General features: G+C 29.5%; 3 protein-coding genes across 4 annotated transcripts; 2 read left to right on the forward strand and 1 right to left on the reverse strand.

Annotated features, from left to right (window-relative positions):
* Nucleotides 1-432: 432 nt before the first annotated feature.
* LOC109598723 (U3 small nucleolar RNA-associated protein 25 homolog) lies at nucleotides 433-3,263 on the forward strand. The gene is made up of 5 exons (XM_020014640.2): nucleotides 433-1,741; nucleotides 1,795-2,037; nucleotides 2,103-2,729; nucleotides 2,785-2,961; nucleotides 3,018-3,263. Exons 1-5 carry the CDS (start codon nucleotides 560-562, stop codon nucleotides 3,174-3,176), a joined length of 2,388 nt encoding a protein of 795 aa, XP_019870199.1. The 5' UTR covers nucleotides 433-559; the 3' UTR covers nucleotides 3,177-3,263.
* A 114-nt stretch (nucleotides 3,264-3,377) lies between these two features.
* On the reverse strand, nucleotides 3,378-9,484 carry LOC109598689 (uncharacterized). Of its 2 annotated transcripts, XM_020014597.2 has the most exons (4): nucleotides 9,342-9,484; nucleotides 8,652-8,915; nucleotides 8,457-8,596; nucleotides 3,378-4,106 (listed from the first exon to the last, which is right to left on the reverse strand). In XM_020014597.2, the coding sequence occupies exons 2-4, from the start codon at nucleotides 8,888-8,890 to the stop codon at nucleotides 3,889-3,891; spliced, it is 597 nt and encodes a 198-aa protein (XP_019870156.1). In that variant the 5' UTR covers nucleotides 8,891-8,915; nucleotides 9,342-9,484; the 3' UTR covers nucleotides 3,378-3,888. The 2 variants fall into 2 exon arrangements, with proteins under 2 accessions (XP_019870156.1, XP_019870163.1); XM_020014604.2 differs by lacking the exons at nucleotides 8,457-8,596; nucleotides 8,652-8,915; nucleotides 9,342-9,484 and adding an exon at nucleotides 4,873-5,483 and having other exon boundaries at nucleotides 3,381-4,106.
* Nucleotides 9,485-11,051: 1,567 nt separating this feature from the next.
* Nucleotides 11,052-12,474, forward strand: LOC109598706 (transmembrane protein 192). Its single transcript, XM_049960972.1, has 5 exons — nucleotides 11,052-11,210; nucleotides 11,295-11,537; nucleotides 11,592-11,871; nucleotides 11,926-12,074; nucleotides 12,132-12,474. The coding sequence occupies exons 1-5, from the start codon at nucleotides 11,172-11,174 to the stop codon at nucleotides 12,228-12,230; spliced, it is 810 nt and encodes a 269-aa protein (XP_049816929.1). The 5' UTR covers nucleotides 11,052-11,171; the 3' UTR covers nucleotides 12,231-12,474.
* The last annotated feature ends 678 nt before the right edge of the window (nucleotides 12,475-13,152 follow it).

The raw sequence follows: 13,152 nt of genomic DNA on the forward strand, positions 1-13,152 counted from the left end.
TATAAGAAATTACCAAACTATGAACACTACTGAAAATTAATTACACAAAACAAGCAACAAAAATCTACGAAAAACTAAAATTTGTGTATGTAGTGACATCTCTCGTTTGCTACGGGAACACTTTCTTACAAATTATGATTTTCTGCTATAATTGTTAGCATTTTATTTTTTCATTTTTGATTTAATAGTAGCTATAAATAATCTAAATACAGTTACCTGCGTCTTTGATCTTCGAAATTCAAAATCCCAATCAACAAAGGTTACACACACAATTAATCGCTGACGTAGATGTCCAGGGTGAATAGGTGCAGACCGGGCTGCCTACCTATTTCCAAATTTAAATGCTTTTAAGAATAGTCCTTTAGCCATAGAGCATACTGAATTCATCCTTAGATGTCTCCTACAAGTGTTTAAACTGCCTTGTGTATTTACAACTAATATTAGTAAAATATTTAAGTTGGTAATTCGCAATGCTTTGAAAATCAAAATATAACCTCAAATATCAACAACAATCACAACGTGTGGAATTTAAATCCGGTTGCTACAATTACTGTAACAAATGGCTAAAGGCAAGTTGAAATATCGTGATGTTGTGGGTGGTGGTCGTGGAAAAGCAAAGAAAGGCAAACAAGGTAGAGGCAACTCGAAAAAGCCCCACAAACCTAGGAAAACTTATAGTTTGTACAAAAATGATAATCAAGGTACAAAAAGGAAACGATTTAATCAAAATGATACCTTGCCTGAGCCCAAACAGGCAAAAATTGAAAAGGAACCAGAACTACAAGAATCCTCATCTGAATATGAAGATGAAGAAGAAGATGCTTTAAAACAATTACAACAAACATTTGGTGGTGTAAATAATAAAAAGTCACTTGCTATAGACAGTAGTGAAGAAAGTGATGTTGAAGAAGAGGAGACAGAGGATGAACATGTTGAAGATGAGTATGTGGATGATGAAGATCTTGAAGAGGAGGAAGTAGATGATGAGGGGGTTGAAGAAGAGGAAGTTGATGATGAGATTCTTGAAGAGGAAGATCATGACAGTGTTAAAGAAGGAGAAGCACAAGATGTTGAAGAGGAAGAGAGTGATTTTGTTGAAGAAGAGGAAGATATAGATGAAGAAGAGCTCAACACTAAAGATAATGAAGAAGATAAGACTCAAAATGAAGAGGATGAAACTGATAATGCAAAAGACCCTTTTGTACGACATCTATTTTATGACCTACATGAAAAACTAGTATCTAAATTGCAACAGCCCAAAGTCATCATGATAAACAGCAATGAAAAATGGCCCAAATTGGGTAATCTGCTTATTCAAATTCCTGAATGTGACAAGATATCTGAACCTGAGGTGAATCAGTTTAGTATTGAAGAAAAACAAATATATGCCCCTTTGGGTGAAAAGCCTGTCTTAATTAAAAATGAAAAACCTGCAGATTTGTTCATCAAGTCGCAGATTATTCCACAGCTTCAAAAGTCAAATAAGTGCTTATTACCAAATAGTAAGCATGTGTTTACTGGTTTACAAAAAGAAATATTTTCTGTGGTCAATAATTACCAGGACTTTTATTTTAGTGAAAGAAATTTTGATAATGCTGAAGAAATAAGATATGTGTATTGCCTTCATGCAATCAATCATGTATTAAAAACAAGACTTAAAGTTATTCATCATAATGCTAGGTTGTCCAAGAAAGCTGATGTGCCTGATGAATTTAGAGATCAAGGCCTTGTGCGACCTAAAGTAAGTATTTAATGATGTGAATTTCTTTGTTTAACATAATTAAAATATTACAGGTGCTTATAATTTTACCATTCAAAGATTCGGCTTATAAAGTAATTAATAATATAATGGAAATATTGCTTCCAGTAGACAAAGGAAATGTTATGAATAAACTTAGGTTCATTGAAGACTATACTGGAAATGAATTGATTATGCCTAAGAAAAATCCGAAACCCGAAGATTACGAGCGAACATTCGCTGGTAATACAAGTGACGACTTCAAAATTGGTATTACAGTTACCAAGAAAAGTTTAAAAGTAAGTGTATCATATTAAAATTATTTTTAAGACCTAGATTCTAATAATAAGTAAATATTTTTTAGTTATATGCAGACTTTTATTCATCTGACATCATTGTGGCATCACCTCTAGGCCTTAGAACGATTATAGGTGCGGAAGGCGAACCAGACAGAGACTACGATTTCCTCGCATCAATAGAAGTGTTAATATTTGATCAAATGGAGCTATTCCTGATGCAAAATTGGGATCATGTTGTTCACATAATGAACCACATACATATGCAACCCAAAAACTCACATGGTACAGACTTTTCCAGAGTGAGGTCGTGGAGTTTGAACGGATGGGCCAAATATTATCGTCAAACGCTCATATTTTCATCAACAGTTTTGCCGGAGATCAATTCGATTTTCAATAAAAAATGTCTCAACTATGCTGGAAAAGTCAAAACTGCAAATAACATTGAATTCGGCAGTATTTCGCAAGTGTTTGTGCAACTTCCGCATGTATTTCACAGATTTGATTCAGCAAATGCTGCCACCTCAATTGAAGATAGATTTGACTTCTTTATTAACAAAATTTTACCCCAACAAAGGGACACGTTAATGAAACAGACGCTCATATTTGTGCCTAATTATTTCGATTATGTTCGATTGAGGAACTACTTCAAAAGAGAAGACATTGGTTTCACACAGATTTGTGAATATTCCAAGGTATGATATCCAAGTGATGATGGAATATCGTTTTTAAAATTCGCTTGTTTTGCAGGAGAATAAAATTGCGAGAGCAAGGGACATGTTCTTCCACGGCGACGCTCACTTCATGTTGTATACTGAAAGATATCATTTCTTCAATAGGATAAGAGTGAAAGGCATAAGACACATTGTTTTCTATCAGCTCCCAATGTTCCCACATTTCTATTATGAGATCTGTAACCTTATGCAGGTACTATCTGGTTTGCTCTAGTGATGCAAAATGATTAATTATACGTAAAATTTTAGGAAGGCAACATGAATAGGAAAGTAGGAAGTTCATCTAATATGACTGTGAATGTTATCTATTCAAAATATGATGTTCATCAATTATCGTCAATAGTGGGAACAGTTCGTGCCGCAAAAATGGTGCAGTCAGACAGAAAAGTTCATATGCTGTTAACGTGACGTGATCTTTTATTAAACAGCAACTTCTTGTTTCGATTTTATATTATATTTAAATTATTGTTGTATTAAAATTTGTTTTTATGATAATTCTATTTTATTTCCCTGCGGTCTAGAATGGATTGAGGAAAACAATATTTTATGTTTTGATATATACTTCCATTATTAAAATTGTATTACAATAGATACAAAATACGAATATGAATGGGTTCAAATTTATTTAGATTATTAACTATGGTCGTTGTATGGAATGTAGGATACTTTAAGATTTAAATCCATTCATAAACAAATATGAGACATGCTTATTCTCAAAACAATTTTTTATATAAACCTACCATTAATATATAAAATTTTATATAAATCAACATATATGTAGTTTTTACTTAGTCTAATGGTATATATTACTACAAATAAAATATATTACAGTATGTAATGGTAAAATAAACCTTATCATTTAATAGTTACATTTCCAATTTGATTATATCTATAAGATATTTCAAAACGTAATAATCTAACGGATAAAGTTTATTACCAAAAATAAATTTAAAGTTTAAAGCTTGTTTATCACAACCACAGATGTTTAACCGTTAACTGTGGTTGGTGTTTAACTTACTCTACCAAAATCCTACGTTTGATTAAATCTTTACAGTCAGTTCTAAGCAAATTTTGCTAGGAAACGTTTATTGATCTTTTTATTGAATACAATAATAGAATCTTAAAATAATTTGGTGTCATCATCGTAAGCATATTTGAAATTCATTATTCTCTTTAAAAAAATTGATCTTTTCTTTTTCTGTACGAAATCCTCGGAATAATCAGGCCACGTCGTGTTTTCCTCCTCTTCAACTTCTTCGGTTGTGGTCATTATTGGTGTGGAAGTGGTTGTTTCGTTGTCTAGTTCGGATTCATCTTCAGTATACTGCTGCTGCAGACCTATAACAACAGTGTTAATGGTTACTGAAAATATATAATGTTTTATTTTATTAATAAAATATAACTCAGAAAACTGACCTTGTTGGCTTTAAATGTTTACTGCAGCAATGTCGAAAAATATTTAAACGCTCTAACTCTGTAGATCCATTTTATTAGAATAACATTATCATTGTGCTATAAATAACTCTTAATATCTTATGTGAGTATTTTTGAAATATTTACTATTGTTGTTTAAATATTAATATCTAACATATGCATCCTTAACAATTTTAAATAGTTATAAATCATAATAAAAATTATATTAAATATTAAATAAATAAGTGATTTTTATTAAATAGTGATATAAATTTAATTTAATAAATAATGTGATAAAAACTGTTGAACAACTCTACAAATTATATAAAAAACTTTTTAAAATAAAAAAAAACTCATCAAGTTAATCAGGTTAAAGGTAAATCTCGGTCAACTAAAGTGTGTTATTTCGGTCCGCAATTTACTATCGATCCCAAATACGACTGTTTATTCATTATTTGGGCCAAGTTTTGTAGAATATTTATAGAGACTAATGAGAAACTTTTTTTAGATTAATTACGTACGTTTACCTGTTGATATGTTGATGTTAATTATTACTTAATTTGAGTTTGAATTGTGCGGTACAAATATTAATTTAAAATTATGGTGAATGATTTAAATTAAAGACTTAAATATTCAAAATGATGAATGAAATTTGATCAGTTGCCTTTCCAGCGCAAAAACAACGATTTACCTGCAGCGAAATCGTTGCACCTCATATAAATCCTAGCCTGTTTCTGCAACATCTGGAGCTGCTGACGCGTCTCTACCAGCTCTTGCATAAGTGGCGTTTGATCAAACCTGACGGACACGATTCTCGTTTCCACTTTAGCATCGCCGTTCCACAAAAATACATAATACATCGAGAGCATGATAGCCGCAAGTGACACGAAAAATACGTACGCCACCACAGTCAACACACGCACCAGCTTCTTCTTGTGCTTCGGCTCGTAGAGCTTGTCTTTCGCCTCTTCGCCGGCGAACTTAACATCCTGACATGTGGGTGGTGATATCACCTTTTGCGATCCGTCCGTCTTTGCTTTGAACCCATTCAGCGAACTGTAGGACATACTGGACTTAATCACCTGCAGGAACTTCCGCAGCAATTGCAACGCCACGCTGATCTTTGGCGAATAATCAGGTTAAAGGTAAATCTCGGTCACGAAGGGCCGTACGTACGGTGTTTTGTTTCGTACCGCGATTTTGTATCGATCGTGGAACCGGCAGCGTGGCAGGCTATTATTTTAGTATTTGGGGCGAAATTTATTTTGATTTTTGAGGTGCATCGTTCTTGAAGGGGGGAATCGATACCGGTGCCGTCAGCTGTTTGATCTGTACTGAGGGGCGCAGAATCCAATTGTGTTTTGTTTTAAAATTAAATCGGGTATTCTCTTGGCTAAACGTAATTATTATTCTAGTCAAAATATTTACGAGATTGATTTACGCTTCGCGAGTTACCATGTTAATTAATTTTCTATTTAGCGCGGTTTAAGAAAGACTATTCATTTCAAAATTATTTATTAAATATACTGGGGAGTTAATGCATTCGTTTAGGTAATTAATTTTAGGGGTTACATAAAAAGTTGTGATTTAATTCTCGTAATAATAGGCGTTGTTTTACATAATCTGGGATTTTTTTATTATAAATAATTAATCATTGTACTTGATAATTTTTGTGTATTTTTTAAATTTAATATGATTATGTTAATTGTAAAAGTTTATCTGTCTGAAACCTTAGTATATAATAATTTACACTTTACCAATAATATTTAATAAATACTGATATATTTATTATAGACCAGTTCACAAATTTAAATTATACTGGTGTAAAAATAGATAAAAATAGAAAGTGAGTGATTTATTTATAATAACTTTCATATAAAGTAAACGTCATCACCGTTTTGTTTATACGACTTCTTTATATCCTCTGATTGAAGACAGACATGCATATTTGTCAGTCAAACATTTCATTTTTAGAAACAGTTTAAAAAAAGAGACAATAACAAACAATCAGAGATTATGAAAAAAAAAAACATATACAAACTCTTTTAATTTTACTCATTTATACAGTGGTGAAGATATTTCATAAAAGGATTTAATACAAATTTTTTCAAGTCTTAATTTTCCTAGTAGTTATATAACTACTAATCATAAGATTAGAATTTATTATTAGTAAGATTTATGTTATTTTATTAAATAAATTCACTTTCAGTGAGAAGAAAGAAACATTGTTCTCCAGGAAAATAATAATTAACATAAAACATCAAGGTCTAAATATTGCTGATATCGTTAAAAACTTATGATGCTTCCTAAAAATAGTTTACAATGATTATTAACAAATATGTAACGAAAATACAATAAAAAATGTACTAACGAAAAGACAATTTCTTTTATTTATTAACAAATTGGACAAATCAGTAAATGACATATTTTCTTATCCTCTAGTTAAATAAAAAATGAATTAATTTTGTCATACAATATCAGTGTGTCTAGAAGAACAATGAGACGTCGACTGAAAGAACAAAACTTGCAAGGATCTATATCAGTAAAAAAGCCATTGGTATCAAAAAAGAGTATTCGAATAAGACTGAAAGTTTGCACAAAAATGTATAAATTATTCTCCAAAATTTTGACAAGAGGTACTTCGACGTGATGAATCCAAGTTCAATAGAACATGCATCCAAAATTGTTCAACGACGGTTGATAGATGAAAATGTTGAAATTCTCGATTTACCAGCATAAAAACCGGATCTAAATACAATTGAAAACTTGTGGAACGACATACAATCTCGATTAATACACCATAAATTATCAAATTTAGATGAATTGTGATTAATTATTAATTGGAATGAAATTTAATTTCAAACGACTGTTGCCGATATTTCATTGAATTTTTGCCTCACCGTTTTCAGGTAGTTATAACAAACAAAGGGGACTCAACAACATATTAACAAGACCAGCCACATTTCACATTTATTTTATTTAAGATTTAATTTAAGTAGAAATTATTTTGATTTAAGTACAAAATGAATAATTGGAAAAAGAATATAATGGAATTATTTTAAATGAAATATAAAATATTTTAATTATTTGATTTAATTAATGTGCATTTCCTAATTAACGTGCGCTATTTCTCTAGACTTACTGTATATGGTTGTAATTTAACATCAAATCATATAAAAACTAAATATTAAAAAAATATTACATTAAGTAGAAATTACCATTTAAAATAAATTAAGTCAATGCAAACTTATTAAATCATAAACTGAATTGAATAATTAATTGAAAATTTAATCTCTTCAGTGAAATATTTCCTTATATTAATATTTTATTTGTCTGGATGTAATAAGTAATAATAATATAATAATTTATATTAAAAGAGTAGGTTGCACATTAAAATAAAAAAACCTGGGTCAACTAAAAAGTATTTAATTTGTATTTGTAACTTTTGACCTGTTTTTATTAGATTCTTACATACGTTGCAACGAGTTGTAAAAAAATAAATAATAACTAAAAGTGCATAATTTCTTTAACTAATTTGTATATGTGTATAACATAAATATTATTTTAATCTATTCCTGTTTCAAATAAATTAATAAATTTTATTTAACCTTTCTTTTATGTAATTTATCCAAATATTATATTTTTAATTATTACATTTGGTGTTGGTAATAATTATTTAGTTTTTTAGCGAAATATTTGATTTTGAAACCCAAGTCAAATTAAAAACCATGAGAAATGACGAAACACTTACGTAATTGTGACGTCACAAACATACTCTTTATTATCCATAAACTCATATGAATATTTGCAGGAATTTCTCGTGTACTAAAAATGATATACAGTTGCATGTTAAATATTCAAAGCATCCGCATTTCCTTAACACATTGTTCCTTGAAAATGTCGTTTAAGATTTCCATTAGTGTCTTTTTTGTAATAATTTATTACCTCCGACAATAGGTTACCTTCATAAAAAGATTAATTCTAATTTAATTTTCATGATACCATAAACCATATTAGCCTTACGTAACCCTGTTGGGAATACACTTTTATGTTTTCTATTTCATGGGAATTACTTAGCGGACATTCTACGGTTACATTTCCCTGACATGTTAACCAATTTTTTAATCACATTTCGCAAGACCGAATTTATAAACGGGACACACCTTCAAATGGCTTTATTTCAATTATTTGAACTTATATTATCTAACAATTATTTATACAAAAGTCTTTCTGCGCTATTTACTTAATTTTTATCTAAAATTTTAATAAACTTACTTGTATGGTTCGCAAAATTTGGCCCATCTGTTGTGTTTAAATCGTTCAAATCGAACGTCACAACGTAATTTTCTTCAAGAAGAAGTGGTGGATCTTTTATTAAATGGCTTGGAATGATATGTGTGTCATTATAATCAACCCTGGAATAAACAAAATACTTTCAGTACACTAGCACGAATATAATCAGAAGATTACCTGGTGTCATTTTTTGATGGATTAACAAATTCTGCAAAGGATGTTTGCGCTCCTATATGTGGCTTTCCTTGCCATATGAATATGTAATAAATAGACAACAGAATTGCAGCCATAGATACACTGAGGACATACGCCAAAACGGTGAGCACTCTGATAATTTTGGGTGCCTGTTTTGGCTCAAACACGTCTTTGACATTGTCTAAAGGTGACTCTATGTTGATATCCTCTTGGGATGACATTTTTATTATATTTCAGTTACATTATCTACAATTAAAAATATCTGAAATGAATTAAAAGGCACATCCAGAAACAATTTATTAATTTTAATGGTGTAGCATTATTTGTTAAAAGAAGATCGAATAACAACGTTTGATTAGTGTATTATTACCCGGATGTTATATTAATTAAGTTAATTAGTTTTGTGCAAAAGAGGTTACTTCTTGATATTTTTTACAAATTATATTTGTGATGAATACAATAATTATTATTATTATTATTGATCGTTCATTGAATATTTCAAAAATATTTCTAATTTAAAAATATATTAATTTAATTTGAGAACCGAAAATAAAATATGCTGCAATAAAATTATAATTTTGAGAAATAATTAACAATTAAAGAAAAAAAAGAACAATAAATTAGTTTTACCTCAAATATGTTCAGAAGTTAATTAAGTGAAACAATACTTACTCCAAAAACAAACTTATTAGTGAGTTCCTACATGGCACTCAAAGAACGCATCACTTTCAAGGAGGGAAAGCGCCACCGTTGACACTCGCCCGCGCTTTTCACTTGTTTCCAGCGTCGCGACGACCGTGAATGTTGGAAAAACAAACGACGGAAAACCGTTCAAGCAATGCTTTCGCGAAAATTCATAAATTACACATGCGCGCAAAATAATTCACACGATCGTGTATTAGTGTAAACACACAATAAAACTAATTTCAGATATGTATATCGATATTCATCGGCTTACTGATGTTTGTAGTTTTTGAACAGTATTGCTACATTAAATATTCCGTCTAGCAAATCTTAGAATCAATTTCAAAAATGATCTTCTCAAAACAAACGATTAAGTGTTTTGTTAAAATTGTTTATTTCTAATGGAAACACATTACATCTTAGCTGTTGGGTTTAAATGTTTATTTCTATGATGAACAATTTGTTCGGGTTCAGGAAAAGAGTCTTGAAATATGCATGTATATGTTTTCTTTAAAATGGTGAATAGTATGTTGGAGTTTTAATAATAATATACGCTCACATATTTTTAAATATATTTTAAACATTTAATTATTACTATTAATTAAAAATTATTTTAATAACTATCAATTATTTTTAATGATTTTGACTCCAAAATTTATATGTATGTGTTTTTTTTCGAGAACTATACGGCGAAAGTAACAATGTCGATTGACTCGGATGAAAAAATCCCCTAAAGTATTATTATGTGCTTTCCATTAATGAACTTAACTGTCGGTTATTAAAAGTGAGCTTTCATGTCGTCGATACTATCTGACCCGTCCGCAATCGATGATAATTAGTTAATTAAAGAGGAAATCAACACAGGAATATTTAATTAGAGTTAACGTAGTAAATGCTGATTTTAAAACATTCAATATTTAATTATTTCTTCGGTTATTTATATGTGATTATGTTTTTATGTGTCTCTTAGTTGGACAAAGAAAATGTTAGTAGGTGTATAAAAGCAATTATTGTGCGATATTAAAAATCAATATCGCACATATTTCTGGTAAACACTTAATAATAACAAGCAGAAACTGGACTCCAATCTATCAAAATAATTGTCTTGTCAACCTACTTGTCGGCTGGCAACATATTTTTTATGAGGAATCTCTTAGTATATAACATTATTTAACAAAAAATAATCAAATGTCTAGAATCTTTTATAACAATGTTGTTTGTTTTTAAATAATAGGTCCTTTAAAGGTTTTTTATATTTGTTAAAAGGAAATAAGGATTTATTATGTGGCACTCATAAAATTAATCAAGGTACTTTAATAATGAGTCAATATAATTTACTATATTTATAATTATAACAAGTACTTAATTTAAAAAATACAAATTTGAAATATTTCTTCAATATTGTGTATTTGAAAATTAAAATTAGAACATTCGTTTCCATTAAGTTTATTTATTTATTTATGTATTTTGTGCTTAATTTTCAGTTTTAAAGTTAAGATTTTAAACGAAAATATTAAGTGTATTTATTATTTTATTTGATATTCGGCAAAATAATACGTACAATAAAAATTAACAAAAATTGTATATAATTTATTTTTCATAGCATAGTTGGTGAAGGACTGAAAAATACATGACAAGATAAACATAGATTGCTCCTCGTAACAGAAGTAGAGGGGTACTGTATGTTGCATACTTGGAAGGTGCATTCAGTGTCAAACACAATCAAAACATTGCGGCTTTATCAGTGTCTCAAAAGGAATATCTCTTGAAAATATGACTAATCTGCCGCTTGTGTTTGTTAATTTCGTACGTTAAACTATGGTCAGCCTGTCCAGAAGCATGAACACAAATTCAGGTGTAAGTTAATTGCATTTTTAATCATTCTAACCTATAAATCATGAATCATTTCTAAAATTAACTAATAACATTTTGCCATTTCAGGGCGCAACGTTTTTTAGCGAGTCCGTGAACATGGAAGACAGGGAGCATTTGGAACCAATTTTAGAATCTTTCGGTGTTTTTCCCGTGAAGACCATCCCTTATGTTAGCTTCCATTTGTTGTTTACTGTAATTCTGAATATTGTTGCTATTGTGTTTGCGATACTTCATCCAGATGAAAAGAGCAAATGCAAAGAATATTTTATCATTATTTATATGCACATAGCATTATGGTTTTTAACGCTGGTAATAATTTAAACCACAACTCTTTGGTTGTCATTAACTTTTAATTAATTTTAGGTACTTGATCAAATAATTAAATTGGCCCACCGCAATCTGAGATTAAATGGCTATCTTGACTTTTATCAAAGGGTTCATTTCCATGGACAGATTCCTTTTTATATTGTAAGTTTATGGAGTGTTGCTATTATGCTGGTACAAACAGTAATGCAGCACTTCTACCCTGATGACTTTGCTGAGAAATGCATTAAAGGTGGGGCCATGTCACCAATAGCCTACATTTGTGCTTTAATCACTGTGGAAGGATGCTGTCTGTTAGGTGTACATGTTAGTTATATTAGTAAGTGTTTCAAAACTTCACCCATTCACATATTTTACATAAATCATTTCTTAGACAAGGTATGGAAATTCAATAAAACAAAAGCTCCACCAGATGTGCAAAGAGAAGATTGGGAAAATTGTTCTGCACCAGAAAACTTTGGACAGAGTGAGGTGGGATACAGGCAGTTGGGCGACAAAGTGTATGAATTCCTAGAAAGACAGGTTTGTCATATTTTTAATTATCAAGGATATCCACTTAATTATTTTTATTTCCATCAGGCTGATTTAATAAGGCATTTGAAAGAGCATAATTCCCGCTTGAGTGAGAAGCTGGTGGTTCTTAGTGCCCAACTACAACAAGCCAGGGCAGGCAATTAACCTGATTACATTTTGTGCTCACCTAACTCTGTTTATTATGTGATAAAAAGTGTTTTCTTAATTAACTACTTTAGAATGTATAATTAAATCGCGTAATTTTATATGTAAAAATTGATAAACAATATTAGTTGTAACTTACTTGTTATGGTAGGATTAATATATTTTTATACAAATTATTGTATTGTACATTATAATATGTAGTATATACGTATGTATGTTAATATAAGACAGTTTCCATTATAATTAGTTTTATTTATACAAAATTATTTGATATATTAAGTACATGTCTGATATTTAGATGAATTAAAAGAATGCAGTTATTAGGAATACTATTTGTATGAATAAATAAATATGCTAATACATTATAATTAAATGTTCCAAGCATTTACATTTAACACATAAAGGTTGAAAAGGAATCGCAGTATTCACATGCCCGAGATAATATGTTTATAAAGTGTACATAAATAAATAATTACTCGTAATGCAAGTTACGTTTGATTAGTTGACTATACCATCAATAATTCAGAGTATTAAAATGTTCATAAAATAATAAAATTACATTATAACAACACTCTACTTAACAGTTTATGTAAATGTAAGTTAATTTATAAAAATTGCTATTATTTAGTAGCAATTACTATATGAATGAATGAATAGTAATAATTAATGTTTATTAATTATATGTCAATTATCATATAAAAATATTTATTTATCATATAAAAATATGCGTATAATAAAACCATTTTTATTTTCAAAATAATTGTTTACTTAACTTTGATACTCGAATTGACGAAAATAATCTGCACTTAATTAAGTGATTAAGAATTAAATGCAATGTTCAGTTAAGTGTCTGGTAATTGCCATTTCAAATATTTAATATGCCTTAAAATTAAATGTACTTATTAGTTAATAGAATCCAATA

Source organism: Aethina tumida, chromosome 1, assembly GCF_024364675.1.
Source record: "Aethina tumida isolate Nest 87 chromosome 1, icAetTumi1.1, whole genome shotgun sequence".
Lineage (NCBI taxonomy): Eukaryota > Metazoa > Arthropoda > Insecta > Coleoptera > Nitidulidae > Aethina > Aethina tumida.

What these genes read in the sequence shown, in the direction of transcription:
- LOC109598723 (XM_020014640.2), top strand. Translation starts at nt 560, where the DNA reads ATGGCTAAAGGCAAGTTGAAATATCGTGATGTTGTGGGTGGTGGTCGT. An exon ending in TTACCAAGAAAAGTTTAAAA is followed by an intron (nt 2,038 to 2,102) that starts GTAAGTGTATCA and finishes AATATTTTTTAG; the next exon opens with TTATATGCAGACTTTTATTC. An exon ending in AGATTTGTGAATATTCCAAG is followed by an intron (nt 2,730 to 2,784) that starts GTATGATATCCA and finishes CTTGTTTTGCAG; the next exon opens with GAGAATAAAATTGCGAGAGC.
- LOC109598689 (XM_020014597.2), bottom strand. Translation starts at nt 8,890, where the DNA reads ATGTCATCCCAAGAGGATATCAACATAGAGTCACCTTTAGACAATGTC. An exon ending in CCATCAAAAAATGACACCAG is followed by an intron (nt 8,597 to 8,651) that starts GTAATCTTCTGA and finishes TGTTTATTCCAG; the next exon opens with GGTTGATTATAATGACACAC. An exon ending in AAATTTTGCGAACCATACAA is followed by an intron (nt 4,107 to 8,456) that starts GTAAGTTTATTA and finishes CTGTTGTTATAG; the next exon opens with GTCTGCAGCAGCAGTATACT.
- LOC109598706 (XM_049960972.1), top strand. Translation starts at nt 11,172, where the DNA reads ATGGTCAGCCTGTCCAGAAGCATGAACACAAATTCAGGT. An exon ending in GCATGAACACAAATTCAGGT is followed by an intron (nt 11,211 to 11,294) that starts GTAAGTTAATTG and finishes TTGCCATTTCAG; the next exon opens with GGCGCAACGTTTTTTAGCGA. An exon ending in ATGAATTCCTAGAAAGACAG is followed by an intron (nt 12,075 to 12,131) that starts GTTTGTCATATT and finishes TATTTCCATCAG; the next exon opens with GCTGATTTAATAAGGCATTT.